Genomic DNA, 12,745 nt, shown 5'->3' with positions numbered 1-12,745 from the left:
ATTATTGATAGACATACTTTCCTGTTATGGCTACACAATCCCAAAACCACAAAATATTTCATTATCAAATATGAAGTTGTACTTTCAGGTAATAAACACAAATTTATACTATAAAACAGCAAATCTAAAAGCGACACCGAAATAGGTACCAGGTACTTATGTAGTTATTTACTACTAATAATGAGAAATAAATTATATGTTCTTTACCTCTAAATATTTGTCTATACCTAGCATGTTGAAGAAGTGTTTTGTTGAATGTATCCCTGTTCTATTTTAAGTAATATAGTTTATCTGCTAGAAATTGTTAAATTTTATGTCAAAATCAAATGATTTTGCAAATGTTCATAATATTTTAGATCACTTAGTATACCTTAATAATTAAAATCTTAATGTACAGGAAAAACATTGGACATACAATATTGTAATTGTTATATTATTTTCTTCCAACTTATTTTTTACTGGGAGCAGTGTTTAATTACTATAATTACCAATATCCTACACAGAGGAGCTGATTTTTTTATATTTTAACTTTTGTCTTTTGTGACAAATGATATTCATGGAAAGAGCAGTTTATTTGATTGTTTTTATGGTGATACATAAAGGTGACAGTTTTGTAAAATTATATTGAAAATAAAGTGATGTCCAAAAGATAAATGGTTTTACTTTATCATATTTAACATAAGTAATTTACTTTTACTTTAATATTACTAATTCTAATAATGAAAGATTTGCTTTTAAAGTTTTTTGTATTGTTAATGTATATGAATTTACTCGTTTAGAATTTACAGGGGAGTTGAATTAGTGTCAATTGTTGGTGTAGGTTTTATATGAATAAACATACCAATATTGTTCCGAGGAATACTGTCAGGAGTAGTAATAAAATTAATTTTATTACAAACTAGCAAACCGGGCGAACTCCGTTTCGCCACCAAAGACACCTTTTCTTTGCTATAAACCTCACGGAGCCCGAGACCTTTCCAACAAATGCAAAACCGTGGAAATCAGTTCGTGCGTTGGGGAGTTATAGCGTCAGGAAGGAAAACCCGACTTATTTTTATATAGTAGAGAAGATTAGAAAAATACATAAGGTCTACTTATATCTATAAATGTTTGGACAAAAATGATACAAATGCATAAATGAAACTGTATATTCATTTTTAAAATTACCACACAAATTCATACACATCTAACACTCATTCTTTGTGAATCACACTCTGGCTTGTGTGTATTCCTTCGGGAATCTGAAGGAATGTTGGCCAATTGCTTGAATGTTAGGCAGGAGACCAGCGTTGGGGATGATGTTCCAAGAGAGTGTTAGTGTGACATTATTGTGACCCCTGGAAAATAAGGATAAATGTTATTTTAATTTTACATTTACACATCATAGTGGGATGTAACAGAAACAATAAAATATAAATGATAAAATTTTAAAGTATAGAAAATTTTTTTTATCACTAAGCTGGATTCAAACTCGTGTCTTATTGCCCAGCATCAATAACTTTACAAATACATATAACTTTACCATTTGAAAATATCAAAATTGTTTAGTTACTGTATTTACACTCAATAATAAGATGGAACTAATAAATTATTTAAATTCTACTTGTACATTATTTATGTTCAATCATAACCATAATTCTATATAATCTCAGTAAGTCAAATGTCTTATTCAAGAATAAATGTTCATAGAGATATTAATGGAATCATTTTTCTAATCATGACACTACTTACTTTAAACCATTTCCATCATCCCAGAAATAGTATTTAATGTTCATATTCTTAAAATCTAGTAGAGCGTTCTCTCCCCTTAGAATGATTTTATCCCACAGAACAACTTGATTTAGCTCATTTGATGGTGTTATGTACTCTGCAGTGAGATATAGAAACAACTGTTTAACATTCCAGTTAAATAAATTAGAGAGATCAGTCTTCAGATCAAATGTTAAATATCCCAAGTCATTCTTTTCTCTTGAGGCACCATAGTCTGGAACATTCTTTCTGCAACATTAAAAATAGATAAGATTTAACCATTAATATGATATGAGGCATAAGTTGTAGAGGAAAAATATCTAGTTAAAGAAAATGTGTATGTTGAAAAATTTGTGCCAAGTTTTTGGTTATAAAGAAATTGTAATCGTGAGTAGATTTCCAATATACTTGAACATAATACTTACACGACTACTTTAACTGTATTCATTTGAGCAGCGGTTCTATAATCCACTGTTAATGTGGATAGAAAACATAAGAAAGTTAAACATGCTAGCACGCTTAATGTATACGTTAAAATAGCGTTTCCCCTCGTCAACACAGAGTACATCTTAAGTGATAATTCGGCCCTTTTTTCACTAATTCACAAGGCTTACTTTATTTATAAAATTGAAAACAATTTCCTATTTTGTATTAGACCACGGCTTAGTAGCTGACGTATTGACATTGACAGTCCAACAATGACATTAAAGACACGTCATTGCTAAATTATATCCAAAGATTATATCAATGTCACACAGAGTATATAATAAAATAATTGCATCAATATTATTATTGTTTTATATCTTACTAGCAAACCCGGCGAACTCCGTTTCGCCACCAGAGACACCTTTTCTTTTCGTATAGGAGCTACCAACGTTGACAAGTGAGCATTTTAGTATAGTTGGTTCTTTGATATACTGTTCCTCTTGCTATTTCGGTTAGAGTCCGGGCTGTCTGGCTGGTCGCAGTGGTTGCGTTTTTTAGTGCGCATCTCATCTGCACAGGATAATTTCCTTAATTTAAAGTCATTTTTTAACGCGTAATTTTTAATATTTTACCTTTAGATAGATCCATTAGACATATTTTTTTTATTGCAAGACGTTTTTTTCGTTGTTAAATAGGTGCCAGACGCAATTTTTTATTTCGTTTTTATAAAAAATTAAAATTATTTTAGAATGTCTGTAAATTACATATTATGTTCTTCAAACATAATATAATCTAAAATTAATTAGCCAGACGCTAATTCGATTGTTAAGTATTAAATAATGTGTATAAATAAAAAAAAGTAATGAAGCATGCAGCTCATCAGCTAGTGTATTTTAACTATGCGACAGGAAATAATTGCAAGAATACAATATTATTTACACTTGTTCTTATAAATAAAAGCTAAAATGAAAAAAAATAAACATAAAAGTGAAAAATAAATTAAAGTTACCATACATTGAAAAGAATGGAATAAAAACTTTATCAATGAAGGTTAAACAATTACATTGTTAAATTTAAAAAGCCATCTTCATAATCATCATCATCATCATCTTTCCTCACACTGTCAGAATTATTTATGTTATCGTCTAAGGAATTGTTATTGTTTTCCAATATTCCATCATCTGTAAACAACTAGAAAGTTTGTTTCAATATTGATGTACACACATACACACACACCACACCACACACGACACACACACATGAACACACACACACTCGCATGTTTAAGTTTGTATTGAATTTAACTAAAGTAGTTAGCATGAATTTATATAGGTATACTAGCGGTCCGCCCCGGCTTCGCCCGTATGGTACCTACATGTATAAACTATCCTATCTCTCAAGTTGGATCGAACTGCACATGGTGTGCGAATTTTATTATAATCGGTTAAGTGGTTTAGGAGTCCATTGAGGACAAACATTATGACACGAGATTTATGTATATATATATTAAGAATTAAGATTAATGAATTAATATTGTTATCATCATCACTACATAGTATAAAACAAAGTCGCTTTCTCTGTCCCTATGTCTCTTTAAATCTTTGAAACTACGCAACGGATTTTGATGTGGTTTTTTTAAATAGATAGAGTGATTCAAGTGGGGGGTTTATATGTATAATAACATCCATTAAATAGTGGAGAAGTACTGTTATTTTTGAGGTTTCTAATGTGATTTCGTAAATAATTACATTTTTTCCACTTACAGTGCAAACGCAGGCACCCTACGAGTTTTATCAAAATAATGTACTAACTATAGTACACATTGAAAAGGTCTACAGAAAAGTCCGTGATGGTATATGTCTATCTCTTATGGATAACCCACAATAACTTTTTTGTCATTTACTTTTTACGACAAATAATGGCTAATTTTCGAAGCGATTTTAACCAATACAGATGAATCCTTAACCAATTAAAGACCTTGAATACATTGTTCATTTAATATAGATCTATATGGCCTTTTACACCGTATGATTTAAGTGAATATTTTCGAAGATATTACAGATTTAAAAATTGCGGGACGTAGCGTTTGCGGCGGTACCAGCCGGCCGCCCGGCTATATATTTTATACCCGTGCGAAGCCGGAGCGGGCCGCTATGTTTTTATATTCAACGTTCACAGTTTTTCTGTAGTGTATTTAGCGATTATTGCACCCGTGCGAAGCCAGGGCCGGGCGGGTCGCTAGTTAATATTAGATATATATTAGAAAATTTAACTTGTATTGGCAACACTGTATTTTGTTTGTGGTTCTTTTTCTTCTTGTACGCGGTGTGTAATGTGTGGTATTAGGCAATGTGCTATTGGGAACAATATACATAAGTTTATGTAATCGCTGTTTTCATTTAAACCCATAACTTAATAGATAAGTAATAAAAAAATTGTTTTGTATAGAAGATTGTTGATGTACCCTAATAGTTTATTTTTTAGCCTAAGGAATAAAATGTACCAATGGAAGGTACTTGTTCCCACAACACAGGGAATCCTAGAGCTGTAGGAACAATTCAATTTCTATGCATCTTAGGTATATTTTCGAAAAAAAGAAGTTATTTTTTATTGTTATTTAATTTTCGCGGCCGACCCTTTCTATCTCTCTTGCACTTTAAACTATCTCTCCATATACACAATCATCAAATTGTTATACTTACCTACTTTCACTACGTTTTTATTTGTACATATTTAATACTTAACAATCGAATTAGCGTCTGGCTAATTAATTTTAGATTATATTATGTTTGAAGAACATAATATGAAATTTACAGACATTCTAAAATAATTTGAATTTTTTATAAAAACGAAATTAAAAATTGCGTCTGGCACCTATTTAACAACGAAAAAAACGTCTTGCAATAAAAAAATTATGATTGATGGATCTATCTAAAGGCAAAAGTTTAAAAATTACGCGTTAAAAAATGACTTTAAATTAAGGGCTTGGTCTAGTAGTGCAAACAAATGCATCCTGTCATCCTATATGTAAATAATACAAATGTACTAAGGGAAAGTTGCTCCACTTAATTTTTAAAAATTAAATCATTCGTATAATTTAATATTCGTAATAAGTACCAAAAATGACAATTTGAAACAATTTTCGTGAAAATTACACCGGGTGATTTTTTCTATCAGTACACAAAATTTGCGAATACTTTCTATTGATATCTTCAACTTCATGTTTATATAACTGATCAACTTTTACAAAGAAATTTGGACGAAATATAAAAAAAATAAGCTTTCCATACAAAATGCATAACTCTATACATTTTTTTCGACCTAAGTTTCTTAGTGAAAGTTGTTCAGTTTAACTAATAAAGCGGATAAACAAATTTTGTATATAATAAAAAAAATGTAATGTTTGTGTTAAAAAATTATAAAATAGAAAAATACGCAAATGAAAACAAAAGATATTTATTTCTGACTAGCTTCCGCCCGCGACTCCGTCCGCGCGGATGTCAGTCTTCGCGTCTTCTACAGATTTATTATATTATGTATAATATATAGATTTATATTGATAAACCTAATAAATCTTTTGCTAGCATTCTGATGCTTTATCGGTTGCACTGGATTTATCTCTTTTTTTTCAATCGCTTGAATGATATAGGATGGGTCCTTGATGGGCATCGAATGCTGAAGTCTCGAATCAATCAATTCTGACAGTAGGTAATTTATGTAAAATCTTGATAATGGTCCATCATTTTATTTTGCCTAAACGTTACATACTTTTTTATATATTCTATTTTTAACGAATGATTCACTCCAGTCCAAACAGCAAATGAGCAGACTTCTGCTTCTGCAACGTTTAGTTGTCCCTGAATTTGGAAAAAATAGTCTTGATTCTTATCTATGACAAAAGTGTTATTTTTTTTCATTGTATTTCAAATATTAATTTTTTTTAACCGCATCTTCCGCATTGATGTCTTTTGCCGGAATTAGACATTTAACTTCTACTAGTCCCATTTTCCCTTTTTGATATGGGAGTGTATAAAGTAAATTTTTTAGATATTTCTCGTTATACTTTTAAAAAGTTATTATTGTCATTTTGCTCATTAGGTAAAGTAATTTCGATATCAGTTTTAAGTTTTTTGATACCTGCAATAAAAACGTCATAATCGCCTGCACATACTTATCGATTACACCCTGTATACAATCCACCATCCACATTCATAATGTTTTCCTGTCCTCCTCTCCTTTACGCTGTTCACCGATACATTTTAAATGAGTAAATCTGCTACTACTGAAGGATGTTTCATTGTGATCAGCAAATTTTCACCACTGTTGTCGATTATTTGTTTTTCATTTTTAATCAGCAATTGGGAATCATCAGTTTTGTTTTTTGCAGATTGGTGATGTACCCTAACAATACGTCGAAAAGGGAAAGCATCAACGAATTATCGTTTTCGTCCTCTTTTTTTATTCTTCGCGTCTCTGTTACTTCTGTTTGTTTAGTTCTCAACACCCACTGAATTTTCTATGTTATTGTGATCTTCCATTACATCTGAGTTTTGATGATGTGATGATAATCCATTCGTTTTAATATTGGTACTTAGAGTTGGTAGACTAAACTAGAAATGGCGGACTAAATTTGTCAGCGCGTCTGTAAGATCAGAATATAAAACCAACATCCTGTATTTAAGTTACAAAATTAATAATCAAACAACATGCCGCTACGTTGAAAATGACTAGAAGAAAAAATTAAAAAACCTCGGATCAATTTTGGAGTAAACAAATCATTTTCCCCGTATGGGGATTTCCTCGCATGAACTTGGGAAGTTCAAGTTCTCAATACAAGTTTATATTATATTTCGTATTTCTCAAACGAAAAATAAACATTTTTGGAACTTCAAAAAAATTATATTATAAGAAAATTTATGAGCTTACTTTAGTTTTAAAGAAATATACATCCCTTTACTGACACCCCGTAAAATAAAGAAATTGTTGCCAAAAAATTGTTACCTTTGCAATCTATTTGGTTTCATTAACTTTATGTTCGAAGATAATTTTTTTTCTAGTATGTAGTTACACGCGTATTTGTTTCGTTTATTTTCCATATCGAAATCAAATGTTTAAAAATACGAATATTTGCACAAAACTAAGATAAAAATAATCAATTAGCAAAAATATTAAATTTAATGAAGTAGAGCAACTTTCACTTCGGTATGAAGGAAAATCGAGCGTAGAGCACACGTCAGAACGCTCCGGCCCAAGGAGCGCGACTAAAGAAATTCGCTAGGATTTTTCCTAATTATTTTAAATATTTTTTTAATATTTAAAGAATTATCAAAATTCAAAAAAAAATTTTTTTAAAGGATTAATACTCATTGCTCTTCAACCAACTCGAATAAATTAATGGAAAAAATAAGTTTTAGCAGTATTTATCAATAGATTTTGTAAGGCAAAAAATGGGAAATTTAATGAATTTATAACGTTCTAATTAAGAAAATCATAAGTTTTTCGGCAATTGTATTCAGCAGTTTTTAATAACGACTATATAAGGATAATAATGTGCTGATCAGATTGTGTAAATTGTAATCGGTTGCAACGTAGTGAGTGCACAAACTTAGCTCGAAATGTCTTTGGGGGAAAGAGACTTATCTTGAAGGCCTGATTAAGGTAACATAAAGTAACTTTACAAATGTGAAAAAATTCACGCGCATTGCGTATATAACACTAATTGATAAACAAGAAAAAAAAATTCAGTTTATCATTTCATTAGCCGGGAAAAAATTGTCAAATAACTTGTTGAAAACGCAATTTTGCTAGACTGCAGCCTTAAGGATAATTTCCTGTGCAGATAAGATGCGCACTACTGAACGCAACCACTCCGGCCAGCCAGACTGCGCGGACTCTAACCGAAATAGCTAGAGGAACAATATATAAAAAAACCAGCTATACTAAAATGACTTCTTTTTCAACGTTAATAGCTCCCGTACCATTTGCTATAAACCTCACGGAGCCCGAGATCTTTCCAACGAATGCAAAACCGTGGAAATCGGTTCGTGCGTTCTGGAGTTATAGCGTCAGGACTCAGGAAGGAAAACCCGACTTATTTTTATATAGTAGATAAATCAATTAAAGCGTAACATCACGTAACATAGACTTAAAAAATAAGATATTGTTTAAACATTATATGTATATTCGGATTCTTTCCGAATCTTACCTTTAAAATTATGTTTCCAAGTTCCATAATCGCATATTATTTTTTTTGCCAATTGCTCTGCAAAGACGATATAAAAAGGAATAAGTAATGAATATTTTAATCGCACAACATATATTTTATTTCTCACACAAAATAAATAACAATAATATTATCTTTTGTAAATTGGAATAATAATGGTATCCGAAACATTTCGATTACGACAGTAGTTGCTGAATAAGGCAATAAAGTTAGTTTCATTTTATACTAGCGGCCCGCCCCGGCTTCGCCCATGGTACATATTTCGCAATAAAAGGTAGCCTATGTTCTTTCTCGGGGTCTAAAGATTATCTGTGCCAAATTTCATCAAAATCGGTCCAGTAGTTTATGCGTGAAAACCATACCTACATACATACATACATATAAACCTTTCCTCTTTATAATATTAGTATAGATATTCCTGTGGTGCGACATTATTCATAGTAAAATTTATGTTTCTACCTACTTTTTACCAGTTATCAGAACAAATAAAAGTATAAGTACCTATTGAAAAGATTTGTCCTACTTAGGTCCTACTTTTCATAAAACATTGTTAGGTATCACTCAGGTATCCTTCCTGTGACAAACTTTTCCATTTTCAGTGAAAACAAGTCTTGTTTATATGATAACTATAGAATGATGCCTAAATTATGAAACTTTAAATTATAAGTTTTACACTGGCATGACCATAATTAATAATTAGTACCTAACTCTCGTAAAAATAAACCTATTAAGTAAATAAAAAATTGAGAAATGAAAGGAAAAGTAATTATTTTTACACTTTTATTTACAGCAAAGTACTAAACCTAGATGAAATAAATGTAAATACAATAAAAATAAACGTAAAACTTGTTAACAAGTTAGTTTGTGTAATCGGAGCTTTGTTACACGGGACTCCTCCAGGGACAGACCGGCAGAAACACACGCGTGTGCTATAACTTCCAGATGTTTGTTCGAAACAACCGCTCGTGATTGCCGTGTCCATTGTATCCACTGCTCTGGTACACATATAGGTTGCGTTTTCAGCTGTAAAGGTTGCAGAGAAAATTTATTTTCTTGCTATGCACTTGTAACTTGTAAGAAATACTCTACATTCAGATTCTCTAGGTACTCTGTTTAGCTGTTCATTCTAATGTAACTTAAATTAAAATATAAAAGTGTCATCGACTTTTGTGCCCTCGTTGGTCTGTTTATACTTTATAACATCACAGCGATACTGCCGATTGAATCTAGAGTTACAAGTGTTTATGGACGGTGGTGACCACTTAATATCAGGTGGCCCACCTGCCCCTTGGCCCTTTGCTTGCTCTGACATAAAAAAAATATATTTTGTCACTATGAAAGATCGGAAATTAATATAGCTTTGAAAAGGAGAACTGGAAGGACTACCCAACATTAAAATATTTCTAGCAGTAGTGAGTTAGGATCGTTAAGATGTAACTTTCAGTAAGAGGAAGCAAATGTTTATTTGCTATTTATTTACCACTAAATTAAATTTGTAAAAGTCAATACATAAGCAAAGGAATTCAAAAATAATAGGTTTAAATAACACTTACGATGGCCATTAAAATAGAATGTATATTTGGCACAAACATCGTTTTGTGAAAGAGTGCATGTTGTATCTGCAAAGTGGTGGGTCCAAATGTAATCAATATCGGGCCACGTTCCGTCCTCTGAAAATAATTTTATATGGCGTTGATTACGAAAATACTATTTAAACCTCATAGGGGAATATTTAACTGCTATTTAAGGGTAGTTGCGTAATGCACATGCGTAGTGAAACGATTTTAATAAACTCTTAAAAACATGATGACGCTTACAGTCCAGACATTCAATTAGTGCCAATCTCGACATATTTGCATTTTTTTAAATATTTAACATTAACTTGGCTATTTTAAATATGGTAGCCATCAGACCGTAATGCTCCTTCATATTAATTTCTAGTAGGAATTTTAATTTTGAAATATGTATATCTTAGTTAAGTTACATAAGGTATTTTAATAAATCATCTTTGTTTTGTTATAATTGGCAAATTTACCTGATGTATCATGTATCCAACAACTTTTGATCTATAATCATAGATGCTAAGACGCGACATATATTTAACCGGATTTTCTTCTGCGGTTTCCTTAACACTTACCTGATACTACCAAGGGGTGGTGGCACGGTACACCATCAGCTAATTGCGTCGCATCGCTGCATGTTGCGTTCATAAAAACACTCTGGTTGTCATACCGGGGACCGAGCCAAGTGAATTGAAAACATCGAGTGTCGTTATGCGTTGTCTGTGCTATAACAGCAGCATCTGCCATTATCAATTTAATGAGTTGATTGTAAACTACTTTTTCTTTTCTTAATTAATGACTCTACCCAGATTGAAGACTATATTATAACATGCAAACCCCTACTTCTCTGCTAACATTATAAATGCGAAGAGACAGACTGACATACCGTGAATCTGTCTGTCTCTTCTTCATGGCTAAACCCCTGCACCGATTTTGAGGAAAATTTGGCACAACGATATTTACCTGAGAAGGAAGGTAGAGGCTAAAAATAATTATAAGTCTTTACCAACAGATTGCTTCTAATTCATAGCAAATTACTTTTCAGATACAAAAGATGTACTAAAGTCTACACCATTACCTATCGTACATTTATATGCTACAGGGGAATACCCATTCGTTAGTTGCATGCAAATGCTGCATCGGAACTAGCGGATTCAAAGTAAAATCGTTTATCCATAAATACTCTTTAGTAGTCTCCTGTGTCTTGAATACTAAGGGTAAGATTGGTGCAGCTACCGAAAAGTATTAATGTGGTCATTACGTTTGCACAGTGAAAAACGTTTTGTTGCGTTGTTTATAAGGGGAATTGAACTGCGGTATGTATAACAAACAAGAATATAATTGTTAACAAGTTTTATGAACAAAGGTACCTACTAATACTTTAAAAGAACAATTTATAAGAAGCGGTGATTATCGATATGAACATTATATCACATTTAAGTTTTAAGTTTTAAAATAAAGCTTGTTGGTACTTACAGAATATTGAACTTATAACAAATATCCACTTATATTTCCACATTGCACATTTATTTTTAAATTTATTTCATACGTACATTGTTTATTTTACATTTGAAATCAATTCTGATGATAATAATTTTATCATTAGCACATACGTAGTTAATCGAAATTATTCACTTCGTTTGAAGTTTTACTTATCTTTTACTTGTCGATATATTGAGTTCTGATTGCAGGGATTATGATAAGAAGATAAAATAATATGCATGTATCGTGAGTAATTATCCTTAAATAGAGCGTCATTCCTGTATGGGAAGACACAGTGTTGGTGTAGGCCACACTTGTTTCTAGTGAAACATTATGTCTCTACTTACTTTATAAATATAATATATGCTTATACCGTAAAACAGTAGAAAAAAAATTGTAGGTATCTAAATAATACCTAAGACATGGTATGGTTGTTGTTGTTGTTCATAGAACGAGGCTTTTCATTAACTGACTCACGGAAAAGAGGATTTGGGCATATAAGGGATTTTATAATATACATATTAGGAAATCTTCTATATGCAATACCAATTTTTGTAGACACGAATGAAAAACATTACTGCTTACTTTTCATACTTCACAAAAGCTCTCAAATATCCTACGTGCGTAAAAGCTTACGTGAAAATATGAAGTACGCCGAAAGAAGGGTTAGCAAAAAGTACATAGAGAATTTGCATGGCAGTGTATCGAGGGGCAAAGCTATATCGTAATGACATTGCTCCCCCCTCGGCATCGGCGGACGATAAGCCGATTTCGTCTAACCTCGTTCCATCAGTGAGTAGAGCACTCCCACTGCTCAGATTTATGACGTAGAGATATGTCGCTGTTTTAATACATACAGAATTTGTGGCGTAGGAGCTTACATTTTTACTGGTTCTCTCACTAGTGTATTTGCCTTCGATTATGTTACCCCATACACAGCAGATACATAGATTAACGTACTTTTGAATTAAAAACAATAATAATTGCTTCTGCAAGTTCAATTAGTTAAAAAGTGAAACGTCAAATCAAAAATCAAAAGAGATTATTTATTGTAAACTAGCTTTCCACCCGCGGCTTCGCCCGCGTTTTCAAGGAAAAACCCGTTCCCGTAGGATTTCCGGGATAAAACCTATCCTATGTCCTTTCTCGAGTATCAAAATATCTCTATACCAAATTTCATGCAAATTGGTTCAGTAGTTAAGGCGTGAAAGAGAAACAGACAGACAGACAGAGTTACTTTCGCATTTATAATATTAGTATGGATATGTAATTTGTAAAAGTGAACTCTCTTTCCTTTGGTATA

At 31.8% G+C, this 12,745-nt stretch overlaps 1 protein-coding gene across 1 annotated transcript; it reads right to left on the bottom strand.

The window, feature by feature from the left end:
* Positions 1-1,134: 1,134 nt before the first annotated feature.
* On the bottom strand, positions 1,135-11,541 carry Spase22-23 (Signal peptidase complex subunit Spase22-23). Its single transcript, XM_090109842.1, has 7 exons — positions 11,437-11,541; positions 10,536-10,700; positions 9,952-10,068; positions 9,319-9,421; positions 2,175-2,345; positions 1,732-1,998; positions 1,135-1,337 (listed from the first exon to the last, which is right to left on the bottom strand). The coding sequence occupies exons 1-7, from the start codon at positions 11,477-11,479 to the stop codon at positions 1,208-1,210; spliced, it is 996 nt and encodes a 331-aa protein (XP_089965968.1). The 5' UTR covers positions 11,480-11,541; the 3' UTR covers positions 1,135-1,207.
* Between the last annotated feature and the right edge of the window lie 1,204 nt (positions 11,542-12,745).

Source organism: Colias eurytheme, chromosome 15 (genome assembly GCF_061535395.1).
Source record: "Colias eurytheme isolate Ceu_HAF_F1 chromosome 15, ilColEury1 Martin Lab GWU primary, whole genome shotgun sequence".
Taxonomy (NCBI): Eukaryota; Metazoa; Arthropoda; class Insecta; order Lepidoptera; family Pieridae; genus Colias; species Colias eurytheme.
Note: the sequence above shows the minus strand (reverse complement) of the source record. Positions and strands in the feature narration are given on the sequence as shown.

What these genes read in the sequence shown, in the direction of transcription:
- Spase22-23 (XM_090109842.1), bottom strand. Translation starts at nt 11,479, where the DNA reads ATGTGGAAATATAAGTGGATATTTGTTATAAGTTCAATATTCT. An exon ending in CCACCCCTTGGTAGTATCAG is followed by an intron (nt 10,069 to 10,535) that starts GTAAGTGTTAAG and finishes AATTATTTTCAG; the next exon opens with AGGACGGAACGTGGCCCGAT. An exon ending in GGAAGTTATAGCACACGCGT is followed by an intron (nt 2,346 to 9,318) that starts GTGTTTCTGCCG and finishes CTTGTGAATTAG; the next exon opens with TGAAAAAAGGGCCGAATTAT.